The 25,823-nt window shown below is 45.9% G+C and overlaps 2 protein-coding genes across 7 annotated transcripts in view; both read left to right on the top strand.

Moving 5' to 3' along the window:
- Positions 1–15,795, top strand: part of LOC102779429 (receptor-type tyrosine-protein phosphatase mu-like) — a 166,578-nt gene extending 150,783 nt beyond the window's left edge. For all 4 annotated transcript variants that reach the window (XM_087846659.1, XM_087846658.1, XM_087846657.1 and 1 more), the window contains 5 exons: positions 861–992; positions 1,137–1,262; positions 3,238–3,401; positions 10,981–11,116; positions 11,920–15,795. In XM_087846659.1, coding sequence (XP_087702785.1) covers positions 861–992; positions 1,137–1,262; positions 3,238–3,401; positions 10,981–11,116; positions 11,920–11,973 — 612 coding nt within the window. In that variant the 3' untranslated portion in view covers positions 11,974–15,795. The remainder of the gene's footprint in view (positions 1–860; positions 993–1,136; positions 1,263–3,237; positions 3,402–10,980; positions 11,117–11,919) is intronic.
- Positions 15,796–17,666: 1,871 nt separating this feature from the next.
- LOC102779144 (zinc finger Y-chromosomal protein 1-like) lies at positions 17,667–24,226 on the top strand. 3 transcript variants are annotated; one of them, XM_087846696.1, is made up of 4 exons: positions 17,667–17,844; positions 18,296–18,512; positions 22,137–22,448; positions 22,623–24,226. In XM_087846696.1, the coding sequence occupies exons 2-4, from the start codon at positions 18,311–18,313 to the stop codon at positions 24,005–24,007; spliced, it is 1,899 nt and encodes a 632-aa protein (XP_087702822.1). In that variant the 5' UTR covers positions 17,667–17,844; positions 18,296–18,310; the 3' UTR covers positions 24,008–24,226. The 3 variants fall into 3 exon arrangements, with proteins under 3 accessions (XP_087702822.1, XP_006808178.2, XP_087702823.1); XM_006808115.2 differs by having other exon boundaries at positions 18,293–18,512; XM_087846697.1 differs by lacking the exons at positions 17,667–17,844; positions 18,296–18,512 and adding an exon at positions 19,215–19,423.
- The last annotated feature ends 1,597 nt before the right edge of the window (positions 24,227–25,823 follow it).

Here is a 25,823-nt window from a genome sequence, read left to right as displayed (position 1 = left end):
CACCGACTTTCTCGCTAAGCGCAGATCATTCATGAATTCTGTGTGAAGCTCTTCAGGTCAGCTTGTTGCCCTGATGTGGAGATGTGTTGGATCTGTGTTATACTGGGAGCCTGTCACTTGGTGGCGATAGTGAGTAGAGGACTTCTCTTCTAAGCTAACATTAGCAAGTGCTGCTCGGTGTCGATGCAGCAGAGTGTTAGGGCACAAGCGTCACTGCCTCTGAGTCCGTTACACCCACATCAGCCTGAGGCGGCCAGACAGCTGTCGCCATAGAAACACCAGGAAAGTGTTTAAAATATCAAAAAGTTAACGCAGGTTCAAAGAAGGAAGCACGCGTTCAGAAATCTGCTGAAAACACCGACGTCCGAAATCCTGAGGGATGATCTGATATCGTCGTGTTGGTGTTGTTCCCAGATCATCATAAAAATGTTGTTCCAGGTTCAACATTGCAAGTAACCAATCACATTATTGTGACGTTATTCTTTTGCGCACCAACCCATTCGTGCATTTATGAAATTCCAATGTTGCAAAGACAATATCAATTCTGCTTAGCGTTTATTAAAGGGTTAGGGTCCGTTGATCGGCGGACAAAGGCGGTTTCTCGCAGCTTAAGTACAGTTTTTTGTTTTACGGTGGTTTTTCCCGAAGTCGCAAAAGTATGACGTCACAACATTCTGATTGGTCACTTGCAATCTTGAACCTGGAACAACCTTTAGTATGATGATCTGGGAACAACACCAACACGAGGATATCAGATCGTGCAATCCTGAGCACGGCTGTGTACAACGGTGACATCCACCCTGCTGTGTCTGCTTGTGTGACATCACTTCCTGCTGTCTGACTCACCTCGTGTCATGCAGAGCTACAAGCAGCCGTCGGCGTTCATCGTTACCCAGCATCCTTTGCCCAACACGGTGAAGGACTTCTGGCGCCTGGTCCTCGACTACCACTGCACATCCATCGTCATGCTGAATGATGTCGACCCTGCACAGGTGAAGCTCCACCCACACACGCACTCAAAGATTTTCAGATATATTAGAACAGGTGTGTGATGATGACATCATAGCACAGGTGCTTTGGTGAGGGCGGAGTAAAACTCACGATCAATAACTTCCCGTTGTGCATGTGTGTGTTAGCTGTGCCCTCAGTACTGGCCAGAGAACGGTCTGCATCGCCTCGGCTCGCTGCAGGTGGAGTTCGTGTCCGCTGACCTGGAGGAGGACGTGATCAGCCGAATCTTCAGGATCTACAACACAGCCAGGGTGCGCTTAGATTACTGTTACTTACCCGTGAATATGCTGCGTTACTAAAGCGTTATTTTGTTTGTGAGAGTGTCGCATGACAATGACGTGAGCGCGTGCGACGTCCGTGGTAGCAACAGACGTGTGCAGATCAACAGTGGATAATATGGAGTGTTGGAGGGAGTACGACCATGCAGCGTTTAAAGCTTGGAAGTAATCACATTACTTTAAGTTTGATTCTGTGAAAAGTGACAGAAACATTAGCGCCTGCTGTAAACTCTGCGTGGGAAGAAAACTTCTTTCTACAGCGAAAAACTTCATCGAGCACGCTGCCAAACACTGCAGAGAGTAACAGTAACAGTATTTTGTCCAAGTCCGCCATTGTAGAAATTCATATCACTGAAACAATAACGTGGCGCACAATGTGACGTCAAAATAGGCGCACACCTTTGACGCTGCGTTTTCTCCGTTTTCCTCGTCCACACGTAAACGCAAAAACTGAGTTTTCGAAAATCTCCACCCAGGCAGGAGTTTTTAAAGATCTCAGTTTTCAGTGACTGAAAACGCCGTTTATGTGTGGACGAAAGGTGCAAACGCATTGAAAAATCTGCGTTTTTAAAAATACCCGGGTACGTGTGGACGTAGCCTTCGTTTGTTTCCTGTAAAATCCTGGCTTCACTCTGTAAGTATCAGTAGGTTGAATGTCAAATAAAATACACTGAAATTTGATTTATTAAATTGATTTAATTTAACAAACTTGAGCCAAACTCAAGTCCACTGGTTTACGCCCAGTCTCAGCCCACAGTCAGGGCTTTGTCACGCTCACCTCGGTCTTCTGGAGGGCGTTCTTCACCAGGAGCGACACATGCGTTGGGTTGTTGACATGCTGGAAGACAAAGTGATGACTCAGCCCTAGTTTAGCCTGACTGCTTCAGGTCTTCATTCACATATCCTTCTTTCTTCATGGATCCACCCACCTCGATGAAATTCCCAGGTCCAGACGCAGTGAAGCATGCCCACAGCATAATACTGCCACCACCGTGCTTCACTGTGGGGACGCTGTCCTTTGCGTCGTAGCCTCCGTCTTTCTCAGTGCGTCCCTGTGCAGGGTTGGCCGTCTTCTTTGAGACTAGGATTCCTGACTCGGCTGAGTCATCCATTAGTGTCTCTGCCGTGCTCGAGCCCTGAGAGAACCACCATCGTGGCGGCGGTCCTGTCAGGGCTCTGGGGCGATGGCTGTTCTCTCAGGTCTCCGCTGCCGCCATCGTTAGAACCGCCTCGCCTCTACGTGGCGTCTCTGTAGATGTGTAATTATCTTTGTCTTCAGATCCTGACGGAGTAAAACTGCGTCACCCTACAGGAGGGTCTGTTTGGTTTTGCCCTCACATATTCAGGGCGGGTTTGATTTCTGTGTAATAGAGCTGAGCTGCGCCTGTGTTTGATCCAAGCCTCCGCTCTCTCTCTCCTGCTGCACCAGATTTAGCTCAGGATGTGTTTGATTTAAGCCTCCTCACCTCCCCGTCGGGTTGAGTTTGAGTGCGGCTGTGATTCAGGGCCTCGTTTCCTCCATGCGTCTCAACAAATATCGGCTGTGTTTGATCCCCGTCTCCACCCGCCTCGCTGTGGCAGCTTGATTCTGGTGTTTGAGTTAAAGCTCTCGCCTGCTGTCTGCTCACAGGAACCTGTCTTTGCTTTCTTTGCTGTTCCCACTTCCCTGTCTCAATAAGCTTCCTGATATCTTTCCTCTCATTTCCTTCCATCTACATTATATACCTTCCTTTCCTCTCTCCTGTTCTTTCCTGTCTTCTTTACTCCTAAAATTTATTTACTTCCTTTCCCTTTCTCCCTTCACAGTTTCCTTACTTCCTTTCTCCTCAGTGTTTAGTTTAGAGGTGCACTTGGTTCATGTCTCTGTTCTTCTGGGGAAGTGTTTGATTATACATTGGTTGTTTGGGGCGAGCTTGTTTTGACTGCCTGGTTCTCCCTGTGTCTCCAGCCGCAGGACGGGTACCGCATGGTGCAGCAGTTCCAGTTCCTGGGCTGGCCGATGTACCGCGACACGCCCGTCTCCAAGCGCTCCTTCCTCAAGCTCGTGCACCAGGTGGACAAGTGGCAGGAGGAGTACGACGGCGGCGAGGGACGCACCGTCGTCCACTGCCTGTAAGAGTACACGCAACACTGCACGCAGCACTGCAGACAGTACTACACACTGTACTACACACAGTACTGCAGACAGTACTACACAAACTACTACAAAAGTACACTGTCTTTTAATACACACAGTACTAAAGACAGTACCCTGATGGGCAGGGTTTTTATTTAAGAGTACCACACAGTATTACATGCAGTACTACACATAACACTGCAGAAAGAAAACTGTGTTTTCATTACTTTACTGCAAGAGTATCACTGTTTCTTACACAGGAAATACACACAGTACTGCAGAGAGTACTGCAGTATCAGTAGTTATAAAGTTCGTGTTTGTGTGGTGTTTTGTCTCCATCTAGTGGTCACAACATGAACTGCTTTCATTCTCTTTTTTTTTTTTTTTTTTTTTTCTTTTTTTTTTCCTGCCTGTCCCATTTGGTTCTTTAGCCGTCAGAATTGTTGTCTGAAGACCAACAAGGATACCCAATGGATTTATTTTGCCAAATGGATCATCATGGCATTGCCGTATTGGTCCATTTGATCGACCTTTGTTTTTATTATTTATTTTATTTTATTTTCAGTTGTTACAGACGGGACAGACATGAGTGAGGGATAGGAAAGGGAGAAAGAAAGAGGAAGGAAAAGAAAAACAGAAGGGGAGAGGGACAGTGAGAAAGGGGGGAAAAAAAATATCTCCGGGATCACCTGTTGAGAGAAAAAGAATAGAAAACAAGCAAAAAAAACAAAAAAACAAAACAAAGCAACATACTATACACAACACCATCGCATTAATCTAGCTAAGTGTAAACAGCAGTAAATACTAAATATTGAATGTTGTTGTGCAGCACGCAGGACAGACAGCGCACAATGTGCTTTGAAGTAGCAGCCAAGAAAGGTGTGATTTAAGTCTACAAACAGTGATGCTGATACTGCTTTCATTCTCATCTATGTAACCCCTGCCTCTCCTCTCCTTCCTGCACTGCATGCTGGGAGTTTGAGTGAATGGGTGTGTGAAGGTGTTTGGTGAGTGGAGCTGCTGAGTGTGTTTGTTTTTTCCAGAAAACTTTATGTTAAAAGGTAAAACAAGTTTATTTCATTGTGTTGTGTAAAGTGAAGAGTTTTAGTTAATTCGCCAGTTTTCCTTTGAGCAATGGCGTCCCTCCCCAGTGAGGGTTCGCCTCCCCTGTCTATTAGACATGGGGCCAGGGTGGTGGCCCCCCCAGCAGTACACGTGGAGCAGGTTCTGCTAGCTGTTGGTGAACAGGTGGGCCATGAGAACACAACTTACGGCTCTCGGATGAACAAGGCTGTGGTTACCTTTCTCCGTGAGCAGCGGTTGGTTCACCTGTTAGTTGAAAAGGGATCATTTTGGATGATTTGTTGTTTGTGCCACGCGGGTCACCGGACACGGTGACCTGCGTAGATGGCGTTTATCCCCAATGAACTACTTGAAAAGGAACTGACCTGCTTTGGAAAGTTTGCTAGCGGGTTCAGTGTTGTTCGTCTTGGCTGCAGAGACGCCAGACTGCAGCACGTTCAGTCGCTACGAAGGCTTCATGTACCTGAACGATCCTTCACAGACACTCAAAGTGTCGTTTAAAGTGAGATACGCACACGGCTTGTACACTGTTTATGCAAGCACAGTTAGCATGAAGTGCATGTTGGCCATAAACGCTCATCCTGCCCTCATAAAGAGCACGAAGTGCGCGATGACACAGGTAAACAGCAGGCCCATGCTAGTGAAGCGAGTGAGCAGGAGCGTGCTGTAGATGTCGGTACGAGAGAACAGCCAGCTACGAGCTGCTAGCGGCGTTGGGTGACAGAATGGAGATCGCAGCCAGTGCTCCACAGGCTGGGTGGAAGAGATGACAGACAGGACAGGAAAATCAGGACAGAGGCAACGACAAGTGAGGTAGGAAATGAAAATGTAATTTCAGGTTCTTTGAGCGCAGAAAATGAGGAAGAAGACTTGTTTGAAGGTGATTCCCTGTCACGATGCTCTGATATTGTTTCACAAGATGAACATCAGCAGTCGTATTCCTTAGAAGATATAAATCGCTTTTTGGATGAGACATTTAGCAGGCAGTCTGTGGAAGTCACAGTTTTTTCCAGATGTCGATCAATTTATAAACTCTAAAGATAAGGAGAGTTGTTGGCTATGAACAGTTGAGCAAACAGAAAAGATGCCGCCTGAGATCCTGACTATGTTGAGGAGGGAAAGACAAGGAAAAGCTCCTTTAAAACCACAGTAAATGTTCGGAGTATTATTTTTTGGAAGGGTCTCACTGTCTGTTCCCTCTTTCTCGTCCTCTTCTCTCTGTGTTTATGGCGAGCTTGAGAGTGGGTACGCTTAACATTAATGGGGTAGAGTCAGAGAAAGGCGTGCAGTTTTGGTGGAACAGCAGGAACAAAAACATTGATGTGTGTTTGTAGTAGTACTGTAGATAATGAGACAGAATGGGGAACGAGTTGGAGCGGGCAGGTATTTAAAGTCATGGTACTAACCTCAGTGCAGGTGTAGCAATTTTATTTTCTAGGCACCTTCAGCTGTCACGTCTCCGTATGTGAGTTCGAGCAGGGCACAGGTAGTACAAGCAACCATCAAGGGAACACCTTTTGCTTTATGAATGTACACGCCCACAACTCCGCTGCAGGTCGTGTGAGGTTATTTCGTAAAATCAATGATAAATTATCACCATTACATAGTGGTTCAATAGTGGTGGGAGGGGACTGGACTTGCACACCCTCCAGTTGACAGAAACACAGGAGAGCCTCACCCACCTTCGGCTCACGTTTATCCACAATCTTTCTGACTGATGGGTGGAGAAAGCTCCCCACAACTAGAGAAGACACATATGTGAACGTTTCTGGGGCAATGTGGAGGCAGTGTTAAAGATAAATATATATTGTTAGTGCTTATTTTCTGATTATATTTTTTATGTATTTTAATAATAAAGGCTTGTAAAGCAGTTTTGACTCATAAACCAAGTGCTCAGCCAGACTGAAAAACAGGAAGTTTAGTGCAGAGCTGCAGAGGCATATTAATAAAATACAGGAAACCAGACAGAAAAAGCGGAGCTAGTAACACAGAAGGAGTTGTTTGTATCGAGGCTGTGTGACGTGTAAAGGACCAAAATAACACCTATATGAGACACATGTTTAGCTTCTAATGTCAGAGATCCTGCAGCTGGCTTTGGGCTGTGCGGGGCTCTCTCTGCGGGTAGATGATTGAATAAAGATTTATAAATGTTTGGACCACTCAGTCGGGTTTTCTCTGTGCTATCATGGGGATCAAAGAATCGGGTTTAATAGCAGCTAGGCTTGATTATGTATCAATCAGACGTATAATAATCGACTAGTTAAGGCAGAGATTTCACCTGTTGGTTTCTGATCATCATTTAGTGACTGCAGATATTTCCTTATTGATGCACTCTAACATTTGTTCAGGCTGGCACTTTAACGTGCAGCTGATTCATGACAAAGACTTCTGTCGAGCTTTTTCTAACTTCTGGTGTCACTGGAAACTAAGGAAAATTACTTTTGCAATTTGGCTGAATGGTGGGAGGTGGGGAAAACGCAGATTAAGCTTTTTTGCCAACAATACACGTCACATGCAACGGCCACGGTTAAAGACTGCTTTGAAGACTTAGAACGAGAGCTCAAGATGCTAGAGGATAAGATCATGAGTGGGACAGATAAGACAAATAGTACCTGGGGCAGTAGGAGGAAGGCTTTAGGCAAGTTTCTCCACAAAAGAGCAAAAGGTGCTCTTATAAGAACTCGAATTTCTACTATTGAATAGATGCCCCAACCAGATTTTTTCTTCAAGCTGGAGAAAAGGGTTTGCGAATCACACCAAATGTTGCACCTAAGGCTCCCAGATGGGAAGGTAACATCTGACCCAGTAGAAATGAGGAAGCTCGCCATTGACTTTTACGCCAGCCTCTTTAGTGCTGACCCGTGTGACCCTGACTGTGAGGATACTGGAGGCGCTGCCGCGGCTGGATGAGGCTGAATCGGCTGTGTTGGAGTCTGCTATCTCTTTTGAGGAGATGTCTTCAGCGGTTCAACAACTCAACGGTGGTCGGTCATCAGGAGCTGATGGTCTTCCTGTGGAATTTTACCAGGAATTCTGGCTGCTGCTAGGAGAGGACATTCATGAGGTTTTCACATACTGTATGACCACTGGGATCTTGCCAACAAGTTGCACGAGGGCAGTTTTGACTTTACTGCCAAAGAAAGTGGACCTGGGCTTGCTCCAACATTGGATTGTCTCTTTGCTTTGTACAGACTACAAGATTCTTGCAAAATGTCTTTCTAACAGGTTGAAGACCTGACATGATTGTTGATGTGGATCAAGCATACTGTGTCCCTGAAAGGACTATTATGGACAACTTGTTTTTAATTCGAGACATTATTGATCTGGCCAAGCTCAGACACTTGGATGTGGTGGTTTTATCTCTGGATCAAGAAAAGGCCTTTGATAGAGTTGATCACCACTATTTGTTTAAAACTTTAGAAGCTTTTGGGTTTGGGAACATTTTCATTTTTTGGATCAAACTGCTGTATTCAAACACTGTTGTCATGGTAAAGGTGGGGGAGGGTTAAGTCGGCCTGTTCCAACTCAGAGGGGCATCAGGCAGGGATGCGCTGGCCATTGAACCCCTTTCACACCATCTTAGACAGGGACTCAGGTTTGACCTTTGAAGAAGCAGGAAGTCCAGTAAAATTGTCAGCTTATGCTGATGATGTTACGGTTTTTATAACCATATTAAAACACTCAGACAGACACTGGACTTATATGAGCGAGCATCCTCCGCGAAGGTTAACTGGTCAAAGTGTGAAGGTTTCATGTTGGGAGGGTGGGTTGATGAAGAGGAGCCGGTGTTACAGTGGACCAGGGAGGGACTGAAGTGTTCGGGAGTGTTTTTGGGGACTGATGCCTTTCAGGGGAAGAACTGGCAGGGTGTTGTTGAAAACATTGCTGCCCGGGTGTCTCGATGGACTTGGGTCCTGCCACCGTTGTCCTACAGGGGGAGGACTTTGGTTGTTAACATCTTGGCTGCTTCTGTACTCTGGCACCGTGCCGCTGTTTTTCTTATCAAGGAGATACAAAGAAGACTGGTTAATTTCTTCTGGGGAGGGCTTCACTGGACCAGGTCTGCTGTGCTGTCTCTACCTGTGTCAGAGGGGGGTCAGAGTTTGATTGACCTTCACAGCCACATCACAGCGTTTCGTCTTCAGACAGCACAACGTTATCTTTATCAAAGACAACAACCACCCTGGTTCAAGACTGCATCTACGCTGCTTCACAGAATAAAGGACCTTACATATGACAAGCACCTGTTTCTCATAGACCTAGCTGGCATGGACCTTTTGCAGACCTCTGCTCTTTACCAGTCTGTTTTGACTGCTTGGAAGACTGAGAACAGTCTCTCTGTACTTTAAAAACAATTTTATGGTGATGTTAGTGAGGAGCCTCTTTTTTACAATCCCTTGATACCAAGTAGAAAGCTCAGCACTGCTAGTGTGCAGAGGTTCCTCATAAATGCTGGTCTAACCAAGCTGGCAGGCCTGAGGACAGCAGGGCAGTGATGGATCTAAGAACAGGGAACCACTGTCTTTATGTCCAACTGAGGAACCACTGCAGCACCTGTGGCTTGGCTGTCCAAGGCTATCTGGCCTTTTTTCATCGCTGTGCCATTGGCTTGCTGGCCTTGGAAGGGTCTCTTTATCCTGGGTCCGAGGTACTCTGCAGCGCAGCGTAGGAAGGTTTGCTTGATTCATTTTTTAATAGGTCAGGCTAAGATGAGTATATGGCATTCAAGGAGGAACAGAATGAAGGGAACAGGATCTGTTAATTTAGCAATTATGCTTAAAGGGTCAGTAGGTGCACGTTTGAAAGTAGAGTTTGTTTATAAGATGTTGTCCAACACTGAAGGGGAATTAATGGAGTTTTGTGTAAAATAACTGATAATAATTTAGTTCTGAGTTTTTGAAAAAAGCCAAATGGAGAGTCTTCTGTTTCTGTCTTCATTTTTGTGTTTATTGTGTTTGGGTGGGGTTGATGGTGGGAGGGGAGGGTTGTTCATATGTTGATTTGGCATTCATTTTCAGTTATGGTTGTCAGTTGAAGCATTGTGTGTTAGAGGTCAAAGGTCTCCTCTCCTTCCTACACTGCATGCTGGGAGTGTGAGTCATTGAATGACTGTGGAGCTGCTGAAGGAGATTCAGAATATAAGTTCTAAAGGCACAAATCAGTCCACACATCAAAAAGTCTGAACAAATGCCTGTCGTCATTTATTGGACTGATGACTGTCGGTTGGAAAAATCGCCCAAACTTAATGGTTAGTTGGTTAGTTACAAGGTAAGACAGGTTTATTTCATTGTGTTGTGTAGAGTGAGCAGGTTTAGCTAATTGGCCAGTTTGAGCCATGGCGTCCCTCCCCAGTGAGGGTTCGCCTCCTGTGAACAGTGAACAGACAGAGGCAAGGACAGGTGAGGTGCAGGTTCTTTGAACTTGTTTGAAGATGATTCCTCATCACAGTTTTCTGATATTGTTTCACAAGATGAGCATCAGCAATCCTACTCCTTACAAGACATAAACTCATTTTAAGATGGAACATTTGGAGGACAGTCTACGGATTATTTTCCAGATCTTGATGAGTTTATAAAATCAGTTCTAAAGATAAGGAGAGTGGTCAGCTATGAACAGTTGAGCACACTGAAAAGATTCTAAGTTGAGGATGAAGAAATTGGGGAAAACTCATTTAAAGGCACAGTAAAATGTTCGGAGCACAAAAGGTGGTGTTTTGGAAGGTTTCGCTGTCTTCACAGTGTTGCTGTAGATTAAGAAGTAGGCTTTGGTCTTTTAGGGCACCAAAATGATAGATTTTCCTAAAGGATCAAAGAAGACCTTCCGGAGTCGATGTAGTATTTCTGCTGCAGGTTCTCCCAGAGGTAGCTAGAAATCCTTGTACAGACCTCACGTGGAGAAACACACCGTGGATCTTCGGTGGTGGGTGGTCCATGGGGCCATGGCCACAACCAGACATGTTGCACATATGGACCGAGTGTAGAGGGTAACTGTGCTTTTTGTCAAGCTGAGCACACCCTGCAACATTTCCCAGGCTTCTTCTCTTGCCATTACTGCAACAGTGGTTGGCTGGATATGGACAGGTGCTGGAGAATACAGTGTTCATTTATGGTCCCAAAAACAGCAGCACAATGGAATCAGATTTATCTTTGCAGCTTTCTTCGGGTTGGGCAAAAAGGGGAATCTGGCTAACCTGCAGAAACAAAATGTAAAGGTCTGCAGATTTACAACTTATGTTCAAAGGTCTGGTGTCTGCATGTATTATGATAGAATTTACTTATATAATGGTGGCAGGTGTGGATCATTTCATTTCTGTTTGTCTTGTGTACAGTGTACATGATTCGCTTGTTCTTGGCTTATGACAACTGTAAATGTTTTTGTTTTTGAGGGGTGTTCTTGTGAATATATGCAGTAATATTTTTATGTGCTACTTTATGTAACTGTTGACAGAGAACTCAAAAGTCAAAGGTCTCCTTTCTCCTGTCTCCTCCTCAGGAATGGCGGAGGTCGCAGTGGCGTGTTCTGCAGTATCAGTATCGTGTGTGAGATGTTGCGTCAGCAGCGCTGCGTTGATGTTTTTCACGCTGTAAAAACTTTGAGGAACAACAAGCCAAACATGGTCGACCTGCTGGTAACCACCAACCTTCATCACAGACACTGGCTCGCTTTAACTTTAATAATTATTATTTCTATTCTCCATTTCTTCAGTGGTTTAGCAAATTATTTTGTATTTGTATTTCATGACTAAAATGAAAAAAGGTTAATTTTACAGAAAATCAAAGAGGAACTTAACACTGAATCCATGACTGTATTTTTTAAGACTAAAATATAGGAACATTTTCTCAGTAATAATAATATATTATTATTATTATTATTATAATTATTATTATATTAATTATTATAATTATTATAATAATTAATATAATTATTATAATAATTATTATTGTTGTTATTATTATTATTGTTATTATTATTATTATTATTATTATTATTATTATTATTAATATTAATATAATGATTATTATAATTATGATTATTATTATTCATAATTTTCTGTCATGTTTTATAATAATTATTGTATTCTATAAACATACACTACCGGTCAAAGGTTTTAGGACACACCAATTTTTCCATTTTTTTATTGAAAGTTATGCAGTTTAATGTCTCATTGCAGTCTGACATGAAAGCATAGCACATAGTACAAACACTGTATGCACCTAGTTGATCAGGGGTTCATCCTACAGCAACATAATGACCCAAAGCATAAGTCCAAGCTGTGCTGTACCTCAGGAAAACAGAAGGTGATGGTGAACTTGAACACGTGGAGTGTCCAGTGACCGTAGTGGATACTGAGTTGTTTTTACACCATACTGTGTAATAAAAAGTGTTTCTTTTTAAAAATGTGAATGACATGTGATGTCTGTGTTTCCATAGGAACAGTATAAGTTCTGTTACGAAGTCGCTCTGGAGTACCTGAACTCTGCTTAGAGCCTCCTTCAACACAGAGGAGGAGGAGCAGAGAGACTACTGAAGAAGAGGAGGAGGATGAAGGCATGTTTACACTGCCTGGTTTGAACTGTTGGATTCTGTGAGCGACGCTCAGCGTTCACCTCGTGTCACTTTGTGTTTTTTTTACCCTTTTTGTTGTTTCAATGAAACTGAAACGATAAAAACACCATCAGAGCGGGTGGCCTCACCTGTCAGCCATCCCCACCACCAGCACAGGAAGTCCTTACAGCCAGGATTCAAAACAGGATGTCCTTGCAGTCATGTTTTGTACAGGAATCTTTAACCGTGTCCGACTGCTGGTTGAAATCAGCTGACCTGTCAGGAAGAAGCTGCTGTCCGCGGAGAATCATTAACTCTCGCATAAACCCTCTTACCTCTGAGATTGAAGGGACCCTAAAATCAGACTTTCATTTGTGAATTCATGTCATGTCAAGAAGTGTGAACTTCATCATCCCTCTGGAAACAGGACTGAAAGGTGGCTGGATCACGCTGACCAAGGTAGCTAAGATGGTTTGACCCTGCAGAGGCCCAAGCCCAGGAGGCCAGAGGAAGTCACTCGGCCTGAATCTGAGTGCCATAGTCTGGCCAGTTATGATAAAACTTATTTAACCAAACAAACTTCACCAATTTGAATCTGCCAACTCTTCCCCCAAAGAGACTCAAAATCAAACCAAATCTGGCAGACATCACAGAGCCAGAGTTGTCAGAACACGTGTCTGCCGACACGCAGCCGAGAGTCTGCCGAGTCTGCTGACACGCAGCCGAGAGTCTGCCGACACGCAGCCGAGAGTCTGCAGACACGCAGCCGAGAGTCTGCAGACACGCAGCCGAGAGTCTGCAGACACGCAGCCGAGAGTCTGCCGACACGCAGCCGAGAGTCTGCAGACACGCAGCCGAGAGTCTGCAGACACGCAGCCGAGAGTCTGCAGACACGCAGCCGAGAGTCTGCCGACACGCAGCCGAGAGTCTGCCGACACGCAGCCGAGAGTCTGCCGACACTCAGCCGAGAGTCTGCCGACACGCAGCCGAGAGTCTGCAGACACGCAGCCGAGAGTCTGCCGACACGCAGCCGAGAGTCTGCCGACACGCAGCCGAGAGTCTGCCGACACGCAGCCGAGAGTCTGCCGACACTCAGCCGAGAGTCTGCCGACACGCAGCCGAGAGTCTGCCGACACGCAGCCGAGAGTCTGCCGACACTCAGCCGAGAGTCTGCAGACACGCAGCCGAGAGTCTGCAGACACGCAGCCGAGAGTCTGCAGACACGCAGCCGAGAGTCTGCAGACACGCAGCCGAGAGTCTGCCAAAAGTAGCAGAGTCTGCAGACACGCGTATTTATAAAGATGTAGTGAGTGCTGGCAGCTGTCTGGTATGAAATGATCACAGCAAGTAATTAGTGATTAGTTCACCATTGGTCAAGTTGTGTACATCAGCAGTCCCCAACCTTTTTTGTGCCACGGACCGGTTCATGTCCGACAATATTTTCACAGACCGGTCTTTAAGGTGTTGCGGATAAATACAACAAAATAAAACTGCTACCAAAAAAAGAAGATTTATTCATAACACTCAGGAAACAGAGTTAACGATAAAAACGGTTTAAAAAACGATAAAAAGCATAAAGTTCACACCCGAGCCTCAACTCTCGCAGCCTGTTACCAAACGACCGGTCCGTGGCCCGGGGGTTGGGGACCGCTGGTGTACATGACATCAGAGCTCAGGCTCATTATTGTGTTTAATTAAGCACAGTCATGATTAGAAGCTGAATGATGCCAACATTTGTTAATATATATATTTGTCTTTATTTATGTGTAGGGATGGGTATCGAACCCGGTTCTGTTTCAATTCCTTGGAATTGTTTGCCATTTTTGCAAACGATTCCCTTATCGATTCCAGTCGCCCCAAATGACGTCACCACGTTGCGGAGCGTCATTTACCTGGCAGGAAACACGGCGCCTCAAAAGTTTGGTTATACTTTACGAGAACAGATGACAACAGGACAACTTGCAATACTTGCAAAGTAGATATTTCATTTAAGGGAGGAAACACTACGAATATGCAAAAGCATTTGCTCACAAACACACGATGACCTTAAATGAATGTCCTGTTTTTAACTCCGGACTCGTGAATCTCAGCCCAGCAGCAGCGGTAACGTTTGCACGTCCTCTCCCGTTAATGCAGGTAAATAATCAACTAACAGTGCAGATTATGTTAGCGCGATCTGCCTTATTACAAACCTGCCATTACTGTGCGTTTAGGTGACCATGATGAGACAGAGTCTGGCTCAGATGCTGGCAGTTCTCGCTGCAGTCTACCGTAGCGTCTCCTTTCAGGCCAGGATAGACGAACGTCACCGAGCAGTGACTCAGTTTGTGGTCAAAGGCTTGCAGCCGTTTGCCACAGCAGATGATTTTCAGTAAGTGAATGTGTTTAATTGTAGGCAGGGACATTACTGGATATTCTTGTGTAATTGCTACAGAATCATTTATGTTATACTTTGTTATTGCTACAGAAGAATATTTATTTTATTATTTTACATTTACAATTTTTTTTCCTGGGGACCCTGTGACGCCCCATTGAAGAGCCGTAGGCTGTGGATCTCTTAAGATCTCACTGTTGGGTTTGTAAGGCCATGTTACTCCTAAATTTCCATCTTGTTCAAAGAGAAGATATAAAACAAAGATCTAAGCTAATCGACCTTAGTGTTCTCCTTTTTAAAAAGAATCGATAAAGAATCGAATCGTTAAACAGAATCGAAAATGGAATCGGAATCGTGAAAATCTTATCAATACCCATCCCTATTTCTGTGTATCATCAAGTAAAAATGCCAACATGTTTCAGATTTTCACAGGTTTTAAAAACTTTCCTCTGATGAGTCTGACGTGGATTCATAATCTCTACAGAGCGATGTGGATGTGTTAGGTTTGGTTTAATCAGTTACAGAAATATGTGAGGAGGACACAGAGATGGCAGAGAGATACCAGGATATAGTGATCCATGATACCTCATGTCATCATGGACCATCAGTACGATCCAGTTTGAGGAACCAATAAACCCCAATGAGCCAAACAACAGAAGAAAAACTGATCAAGTTGATGAACTGGATCCTCAAAATAACCTCAACTCAAGGCCAATTGCTGTCCGTTGTTGCAGAGCTGTGTCACTCACAGAGTTCATTGCTGAGAATGAAGAGATGTTTCATGTTCTCCACCTGAGGACTTGTGTATGATTCTGGTTGGTCCAACCTCAGAAAGCACAGGAAAAAAAGTGTCATGGTTCTTCTTTTTTCCACTTAGATGTTTAAGGATGTTTAAAGACACGTTGAGAGTCATCGTCCGTTTTCCTCTCTGACGTTTAATCTCTGCTGCTTCAGATTTAAAAGTAACTGAACTGGAAACATCGAAGCACATCGTCCTTCGTCTGGTCCTTGACTCCCAACACTTTGTGGTTTTCAGTGTTTCTTTGTTGTGTCGTCATGCAGCAGGTGGGCGGGGCCAGCTGCTGTTTCAGACTGTTAATAATGTACATAGAGCAGCGGGAAGCAGGAAGAAGAATATTTATTCCTTCATTTGTTCTTGGTGTCCATGCCATCCTCGTTCTCCTGAAGCACACAGAGAGAGACAATCATGGTGGACAATTTTAGCGTTTCGCCAACAGAATCGCAGGTCGCGGTCTCAGCCCGGTCCTGTGGGTGTGGCTTCGCCTGAACCCTGTCGATGAATGGCTCTGGTGCTGAGGAGAACTTAATGAAAGCTTTTATTTATGTTGCTGATTCCAGAATATAACAAATAAAACCTGTATACACTCTCCAGCCTGTGTCCGTCACCTCACTGAGCCGGCCAATCATACTTTGTGTTGGGCGACGCACGTAAAGCGCTTGTAAATGTTTAAGTTGTTTCGTTTTTCTTAAGAACAGTTCCCTGATTAAACAGAAATTGTAAAAAAAAAACAAAAAACAAATCAACAATGAAACTAACCCTACCCTACCCACAGGTCTTTAGATTCAAAGGCTGTCAGGGTTGAGATGATTGTGCCGGTCCAAGCCAAGAGTGGAACCCAGTACACGTACAGACTAAGTAAGGACAGGATCAGAAGTTCAGTTAAAATCAGAATTTGGAGTAAAAACTGAGAATAACTATGCAAACAGTTTGGGTACAAACCCAAAGTTCACAGTAAAACTGAAAGGTTCAGTAAAAGCTGGAGTCCTTTTCAAATATTTTCTGTAAAAATCAGTAACCCTCCCTGAATACTGAAGTGACTATGACATGAAATGATGGTGTAGAATAAGACTTAAACTGAAAGAGAGCCTTTATTATGGCTGGTGACATAAAGTTCAAACAAGGCAGAAGCACAGTGACTGAACTAAACCATAACTAAACTGGGAAACTGACACTGTGATAAACTATGAAGACTCAGAAAACTATGACTATGAATGCAAAGACTGGCTGTGAAAACATGGAGGGTGGGAACACAGACGACGCGACACAGACTGAATGAAACACAGAGACTAAATACACATGAGGGATGATCAAGGGCTGAGAACACAGCCCAAGGAGCTCCTGTGCTCAGCCTGATGGTGCTGGAGATGTCGCCGATCCGGATACCACCATGATACTCACTGATGATTTAGTCGATTTCACACTGCTGAACAAAAAGAACAAGAACAGGAGTTTTTATCTTAAATTCACATACAGTGCAGGAATATATTAATCGGTATTACAGTTATGTCAAAATCTACACAGATGCATCAAGGAATACAGCCAACCAAAGCAGGATAGCATTTATTGTTCCTGAATTTAAGGTAGGGAAAAGGATCAGTGACGAGTATACACGGGAGAAATGGTTTCAATACTGTTAGCAGTCCAGTGGATTGAAGATACAAGACCACTAAGATCTGTGATATGCTCGGACGAGTTAATCATTGGCCAGTTTGCAAGACAGTCACTCAGACTGCAGACCTGGCATGCTGATAGAGATCCAGCAAACATTATTCAGAGTTATTATGATGGGGCTTATGGTCACCTTCTTATAGGTACCGGCGCATCATGGAGTTAAGGGAAATTAAATAGCAGACAGAATGGCAAAGGGAGCTGTAAAGAGACCGCTGGTGGATATGGATATCAGTAGGACAGAGATCAAGAGTAGAATACAGCATAAAATGAAAGAAAGGTGGCAAAAGCAATGGGAGGAAGAGAGTAAAGGATGAAAAATCCAAAGGAAAACGAAATGAGAAGCAGAGGAAGGAACAGGAGAGAGGAGACGGTTATAGCTCGGCTCAGATTTGGGCACACTGGTTTGAATGACATGTTGTTTTTAATAGGAAAACACAGTTTAGGAAAGTGTGACTGCAATAGAGAAGAAGAAACAACACAACATGTTTTAATGCATTGTCAGAAATATGATGGTAAAAGAAGACACTTGATCAGAAAGCTTGGTGATATGAAAGTGAAACTGGACTAGCTTGATTTATTTCACAGGCACTCTAGAAGTGAAAGTTATCGGGCCATATTTTGGTTTTAATTCAGACTCATTCGTTTGGGAGGATTTGAATAGTCTGTTTGTTTTTTGTCATTTCGGTGCTCACTCCACACCAGTTGGTGGCGCTAATGCACCATTTTGCTGTTTGCCAACCGCCAATAAACAATATAAAGAAGAAGAAGAGTTCCCGGTGTGGCCGCTGAGATGGGGGCAGCACTGAGCTGCTGCGGAGGAAGCTACAGAGGAGCAGAAGAAGAGCAGCAGCTGAGCGTGTGCGGCCTGCCGTTCCGCTGTGTTTCGCTGTTTTCCCGAGTTTTCGGATTCATACTGAAGCTGTTCTCCGCTCACAGCTCTGCCCCCGGACTCCGCCGCTCTCAGGTACCTGAAGCCGCTCCGTGGCTCCTCTGCCGGTCAAAGGGCCGTTAGCCTCTGCTAGTTGCTGTTAGCATGGCGCTAACGGCTCTCATAGATAAACATCAAGTTATTAATCACATTATTGATGAGATTGTCGGCGCCTGTTAACGGTCAGATAACTGATCTTCGGACGGGGCGTGGCTGTGTAATGAAGCGCAGTTTGCGCTGTTTTAGCCTGTGTACGGTGGCCGAGAGGAGTCTAACTCCATACGCTCTTTAAAGCCTTCAGAGTGCATTCGTGGTCACGTGATGCAGCTTCAAACATTTAAGCGGTTAATTCTCATCGATTGGAAATCGTTGTTTATCGATCTGAGTGACTCTTCGCGCTTCAGTCTTAGTGGGCGGAGTCAGTGTGACTACTTCCTGTCCGGGTACCAGCTGAAATAACCTGACGGTGGTTTGTTTGGACCAGCAGGGGGCGCTGTAGCAGATGGAGCCTCCCGCAGAAGGAAAGCAGCTCTTCCTGCTGGGAGCTGCAGGAGAGGAGGAGAGGAGGAAGGAGGTGGGCTGCCAGTGGGAGAGCCCCGAGGAGGACAGGAAGGAGGTGGGCTGTCAGAGCGAGGCGGCAGAGAGGAGGGACGCCGCCGTCCAGGTGGACCTGCTGAGTCAGCAGCTGAGCTGGAGACACTCAGGTGAGAGCGCCGCCCTGCAGGTGGAGGGAGGAAACTTTCAAAGAACTTAATGGGGGAAAAAAAGATTTAAATGTTAGTTTTAAACTTTAATTAATATGTAAATTATTAGATTTTTAAGTTTCCCTAAAAATCAAATAAAATCAGAGTCAGCTGATCGTGACCTCACTTTGTTCTGTCTTTACTATATTTTTGCTGCTTGTTAAATAAAATTATGTTCCGGTTCTTACTGAGGTTCACCTGAACTTTTCACCTGCTGCCATCTTTTGTTCTGAAGCCCGTTGGTTGTCACCTGTTGTCGTCATAGTGACGGGTCCGGTTGGGCGGTGCTTCCTGCTCGCTGGTGTGGGGGCTGGTTGTGTTTGCACTTCGTGCACGGCTCTGAGACTCCCGGGTTGTTGCTGGTCGGTGAAGCTTCTCTGATGGATTTTGACAGTTTGGGGTTTAAAGGTGTTTGACGCACTGCTGAGGTCTGTTTCTCACTGCCCTGGAAAAGGTGCACCCCTGCAGGTTAACGCTTCCTACGACCCCGCGTGGAGCTGAGGTCGGAGAGACCGTACGCCGCGCTGCTTGCCCTGTTAGCAGTGGCTGTTTGGGCTCCTTCTCACCCATTGGCTGAGTATCTGTGAGCCACTGACGGTCTCTCGGACATCTCAGCAGTGGTGATGGTGCGTCTCCGTCACGAGAAGCTACTGGACTTATTTCCACCTTTACCTCATGGGCTGCTTTTAAGGTGGAATGTTTAATCAGTCAGCTTAGATCGTTGCGTCAGTTCTGATAGATCTAATTTAGTCTGAACTTTGAAGTGAGGCGCTGATCTGAGGCCAGGCGTGATGATGCGTTTCTGACAGAAGGACGCAGCGCTGCCGCCCTGAGCGTCTTCGCCCCAATCCACTGAAGAAGAACAACCCCAGGTTTGTAGCCAGGCTGACAGTCAGAGCTCTGTGGAGCCAACCATCCCTTTAACGTTAGCAAGACTATTAATAAGAACTGATGTTAAGAAATAATTACTACAGAAGAAGAAAAGTGGTGGTCGGCCTCCCTGTAAACCGCCCTCAGAGGTGATAATGATTGAACCAGGTTTGTTTCAAATGGATAGAATAGAATAGAATAGAATATCGTTGTCACATGTACAATGCGATGTAGAGCATCTACTCAGTGCAGACATGTAGAAATAAGGAGGTGAGGTGCACAATTCTGCTGCACTCTATACATATGAATCAAAAAATATCAAATATAATTGTTAGAGGCTTTGTAATTAATCTCAATCAATCGCACAAGAAAATCTGCTCCGAAGCACAAATGTTTTTTTAATTTTAAAGGTGTGCGACAGAATCAAATAATAGACACACACATGACTATTGTAATCTCAAGCTCTTTTAATTTATGGGGAAAAGGCATTTAAACTACATTTCAATTCAAAACAGAGAAACAAAAATAATATCCCTGGATAAAATTGACTTAAAATAAAGTGTTACTTTAAGTACATTTCCAAAATGATATTGTCTTTAAATAATAATAATAATAATAATAAAAACATAAAGTGCAGTTTTTCTTCTTGCACTCTTCACCTTTAAACTCTGAGTAACTTCAGCCAACATTAGTTTGTACATTAGGCTAAAACAGTGTTAACAAACTGTTCACATGTTCAGAGCAGCTCTAATTTTGTTGCTATGTTACTGTAGGTGAGAACAGTCTGTCACATGGGACAGGAGTGGCAGGACCAATCAGATACTTGCAGGCCAGGACAGAAGGTGTGGGTGGGTCGCTGCTCAGCTGGACCACCACTGCAGCCGTCTGTCTGGCTGATGGTGCATTCTGCTGTGTACAAACTCAGGGCCAGGCCAGCCACAGGGCTTCCTCGTCTGAATCAGAGAGGAGGCTCTTTGTCTCTGCTGGCTCCTCTGTGGTGGCGTTGTCACACTGTTACTGCAGCAGGGCTGGTCCAAACCTCTTCTCCCTCTCCCCTTGCAAGACGCGCTAAATCAGTGGTTTCAAACCTTTTTTGCACCACGGTCCGGCCTTTGAGGTGTCCCAGATAAATACAACAAAGTAAACTGACAGGACTGAGGCATGAACGGTGGTATTTTAAATAATAAACGCAAATTTACTGTGTACTTGTGTAACTTTATTAGCAGCGTTCTCCTGAAATGCACCAACAACATTGAGAGTAACATCCTTCTCTCTGCCCTTTAATGCTCTCTGGTTGCTATGGTAACGTGTAATTTTTCTTTCAAAATAAGACACAACTACAACACAGGAAAAGACCCAGGGAAACAGAGTTAACGATAAAAAACCTGAAAACCATCAATTTCACACCCGAGCCTCAACTCTTGCAGTCCGGTACCAAATGACAGTGGCCTGGGGGTTTGGGACCACTGCCTTAAATCCTTAAAGTGTGAAGCACAGCAGCTATCGGGAGCCACTGATGGTTGGGACAGGTCCTTTGTGAAGGCGGTCTTAAATTTCACCGTGTAGTTTGAGTCATCATCAGAGACCTCCATGGTGTGATGCAGGTGGCAGAAAGCAGGTAAAACCACTGAACATGAGACACGTCAGTCACACTCCTGTAGTAGACAGCTCAACAAAGGCATCATTCATCTCCACAATAACTGTCAACTACAGAGTATTTTGAAGAAACAGTAACAATAAGTTAAATAGTTTTATTTACCTGCATGGCTCAACAACAGTGGCCAGCTCTGGTGGTTTACCAGCTCTGGTGGAGTTAAAATGACCAGCTGGTGCTTTTGTTTGTCTAAAGCAGCAAAAACAACCTCTTGATACTTTAGCAGATGAGACACCACACCCAGGGTTGGAGATATCCTGTATGAGTGGCTTTTCTGTTGCCCCAGTCTTGTAGTTCCTCCATATTTGCAGGGCTGTCTGTAATACATCTCATTTTGCTTTTCAGTGTCAAAAAGCTGAATTTTACTTTAAATAGTCCTTCAGGCAGTTGGAAAGTTGGATCAGCTGACGCAAACTGTAGCACCCCCTATCTTCTACCACTGGTAGTGGTCTACAGTCCAGAGCAATCCATTATGGGAGATGGTAACATAGTTTGTCCGATGTTGACTAATTTTGGTCATCTCATCAGGTTTGGTCGGCTCCACAGTTCCTGTGCTCACTGAAACATGTTTTTTTAGATGGTACCGTAAGGTTGAAATGCTTTGGGTGGTATCCAAACTCATTTTTGCAGTTTGCACAAAACCTCACTTTTATCAAAGCTTCCATTGGGTAGTGTTTGGAAATGAAATTTGCCTCTGATCAGCAATGTGCTTTCTTCTGATTGTTTGTAGCTTTGTTTTGTGCATCACTGTAATTGGTGTAAAAGGAAATCATGCACTGACAATAGTTCCCCTTTGCTTGGAATGCATTTTTTTTTAAACAAATTAATCACAATTAACGCATTAAAGTCCCACAGTAAAAATATGAGAAAAATAAACAGTGTTTGCATTTCCAGTGTGGGCTGTTGCAGGTAAGTTAGTGCACAGCAGTGATAGTGGTGTTTGTAGTCTGTGCATTACACGAATAAAACCATGATCCACCCGTCAGTGATGATCCTGTCGGTCAGTTTGCATCACAGACTCTGAGTCCTCGTCCCGCTCTGACGCCGGTCTTTGTGTGCAGGCTCGTCTGCGATGCTGCTGCAGTGCATCGCCGTCCGAGCTGACGGACCAGACGGGGGCGCTCTGCTGCAGCACTGCACCACCAACAGGACCAGAACCAGAATCATCCGCCCCGCCCCCAAACTCTCCGATGAACCCACCCCAGCCAAGTCCAGGACCCAGAGGAGACGGTCGGTACCTCAGAGCTCCAACACCGACAAACAGAGTCGCCGCCGCCACGAGTCATCTGACACTGACCAACAGGAGGAGGCGGAGGTCATGACGGTGGAGGAGGACGTCACAGCTGACCCCACCTGGACTCCATCTGAAGGAGGTGAGTCAGATTTTACTGACGTTTAATATTTGTAGCTTAAAACTATTAAGTTCATTATTCACACTTTATTTAGACTCGTTTAACTCGACTTTAACTCGTCGTGAGGTTGTTTTTTACTCTTGTGTAAGTCAGGATTAATCTGATGTTGGTTTAGCTCCTCTCGTGTCCCTGCAGGTGTTGCGCTGCCTGCGGCGCCAGGAGCCCTGCGGGCGGACTCCCAGGATGTGGCCGCAGTGAAGCTGGAGCTCGACAGCACCGTGTGCGACGTTTGCGGCAAAGTGATGAAGAACAAGTCGAGTCTGGCTCGCCACTCCTTCATCCACACGGGGAAGAAGCCGTTCGCCTGCCACCTGTGTGAACTGCGCTTCAATCGCCGCGACAACCTGCAGCACCACCTGAATCGGCTGCATCCAGACGGCGTCGCCAAGCGGGAGAAACAGCGGCAGGTTCAGGCGTGGCTGTGTGCCGTCTGCGGCAAGACGTTCAGCTGCCGCTCGCGGCTCAAGACGCACGAGGTCATCCACTCGGGGGTGAAGCCGCACAGCTGCGACCTCTGCCCCAAGGCCTACATGAGGGCCAACGACCTTGAGCACCACAAGAAGGTCGTGCACGTGGACGGCACCGCCGAGCCCCCGCGGCCGAGCTCGCTGCTCTGCGACTTCTGCGGCAAAGAGTTTAAGTGCAGGTCGCAGCTCGCCGTCCACTTCCAGACGCACACAGGTGAGCGGCCGCACCTCTGCGACATCTGCGGCCGCAAGTTCGCTCGCCAGTACCAGCTCAAACGCCACAAAGTCCTGGTCCACAGCAACCACGTCAATGGCGAAGACAGCCCACCGGACGCCCCGTTTGCCTGCGGCGTGTGTGGGAAACGGCTCAAATCTGAGGCGCTGCTTGCTGCTCATGCCCGCATCCACACAGGTGACAAGCCTCACCGCTGCGGCGTCTGCCTGCGCAGCTTCCAGCGCGCCACCTGCCTCAAACAGCACCAAGTCCGCGTGCACCTGCGGGTCAGGGCGGGCGACGCCAGCGCCGGCCGCAGGAGGAGCACCGCCACCTCTGAGAAGGTGTTCCCGTGCACCGTCTGCAGCAAGGTGTTCAAGTTTCGGTCGCTGCTGGCGAGCCACTCCACCATCCACAGCGACGCCCGGCCCTTCGCCTGCGACTTCTGCAGCCGCCGCTTCCGCCGCCTCAGCCACCTGAAGAGGCACCGAGAGGTCGTCCACGCCAATGGGGCGCGCCTGCCGCAGAGTTTCGTCTGCCACATCTGCGGCAAGGACAAGAAGTGTCGCTCGCAGCTCGCCAGGCACGTCATCATCCACACCGGGGAGCGCCCATTCGCCTGCGACCTCTGCTCCGCCCGCTTCAACCGCCACGGCAACCTGCAGCAGCACAGGAAGCGCATGCACGGTGTTGGGACACCGCCAGACGAGGAGGCCCCGCCCATCCTTTTTGACGACGACGCGGTTCTGACGTACAAACAGGAGGAGACAGTGGTGGACTGCGCGGCAGAACTGTCTGAGGACGACGTGGACGCCGCTCAGCAGCTGGACGCCACCTGACAGCAGCGAGCGCGCTCACGGAGTCTTGATGCACCCGAGCGGCTCTGCAGGGTTCGACAAACAGACGGCGCTCTCAGAGGGTCTCGTGATGTTCAAAGACAAGCAGAGGCAGCTGATTGGCTGGCGGGCTGGTCACAGATCAGCTGAGATTATGGTAGAAGGAGTTTGAATCAAACTTTATTTGTCTGTATCATGGTTTCATTAAAGACGGTTAAATCACTGCTTCTGTGGTTTCTCAAGGTTCAGTCAGATGATTTCATTGATATTGACGTTGACCAATCGGTGTGCAGGAGGAGTTAACTGTGTTATCTTTGGCAGTTTAAAAGGTCAGTTAAAGAAATGTGTTTGTGTGACTGCTGGGAGCATAGCGCTGACAAAAACAACACACAAAACAAACACACTGAGCTCTTTGCTCAGGTGTGCAGACAACACTCATCCCTCGCGTTAGGAGCCTTTTGATGCTTGAATGATTGAGATGTGACACTAGGGCTGTTTGATATAACGATATATATCGATGACGATATAACGTCTGTCGTTTCATTTTACGCTATCGTTTGTTTCGTGGTGTTGCAAAATAAACCGTTGACAGCAATATTTTTCATGTTTTGATGGTTACTGTAGTTATTAATGTCTTAAAGTTCTCTCTTTCTCTTATATGTAATATAACCACACTACAGACGGACAAGCGCCTGTTTTTATGCGTTGTCGTTAGCAACAACGACGGTAACAGCATCGCATATCTGCTTGTTTATGTTCCACATAAACCTTTCACAATAAAGCTCAAGATCCTGTTGAGACTTTTCAAAATAAACTGAACCACAGAGCAGATTATTTACGGATGAGAAGTTAAAAAGACGCCGGGTGCTAAAAAATAAACCTTAGACTCAAACGTTAGAACAGGCTTTTCCCCGCAGCACGCCGTGTAATAAATACAAAGAAAACGGCGCCGTTACAACTTATGTCTAAAATGTATCGTTTCATGCATCGGTTAAAACACTCGACTCCAGCTACACGACGCCCAGCTGGAAACACTTCACACAAGTCGAGCTGCCCGAGATTCACAGAGTTGACAGAAAATGTTACATTTTTGTGATTTATATCGTTATAGATGTCTTATATCGGGATATGAGATTGTGGTCATATCGCACAGCCCTATGTGACAATGTCAGGTACAAGGAATGGACAGGAGTGGAAACAGCAGTGTCCACAGAAGACCTGTGTAAAGAGATGAGGGGTGGCTCAAGACTTCTGCACCTGTTGTCTCGTGTAAATAGAAACCTCAGTCCAGCTGTGAGCAAACAGCTCTGCTGCACACAAAGCAGTCAAACATCACTGATTATCTGCAGGTACAAATTTATTCACATGATCTCAGACAGTTGTACAGCTCAATGATTGGTTCACAGCTCAGCTGTGTCCCTGCAGGGGGCGCCATCCATACAGCCTCTGTGACCGCTGAGCGTCAGCACATTCAGGTAAAATGGACTCAGCTGGACACTTTATTCTCCAACCAATCAGAACATGCAGAAACCTTCACATCAGGAAGCATCGACTCCAGCTGACGGAGGAGGCGGGGTCTGTTATATCACAGAACCAAGGTTATAGAGCAGGGGTGGGGAACTCCAGGCCTCAGGGTCTGGTGTCCTGCAGGTTTTAGAGCTCACCCTGGGTCAACACACCTGAATCAAATGATAAGTTCATTAACAGGCCTCTGGAGAACGTACGGTTACAGTGTAACCTTGGTTCAGGGCACATTGAGGAGGTCATTTAGCCATTTGAATCAGCTGCCACATCTAAAACCTGCAGGACAGCGGCCCTG

The sequence above is a fragment of the Neolamprologus brichardi genome, chromosome 9 (genome assembly GCF_056152115.1).
Source record: "Neolamprologus brichardi isolate AB-2024 chromosome 9, ASM5615211v1, whole genome shotgun sequence".
Classification (NCBI taxonomy): Eukaryota; Metazoa; Chordata; class Actinopteri; order Cichliformes; family Cichlidae; genus Neolamprologus; species Neolamprologus brichardi.
This window is presented reverse-complemented; position numbering and strand designations above follow the sequence as displayed.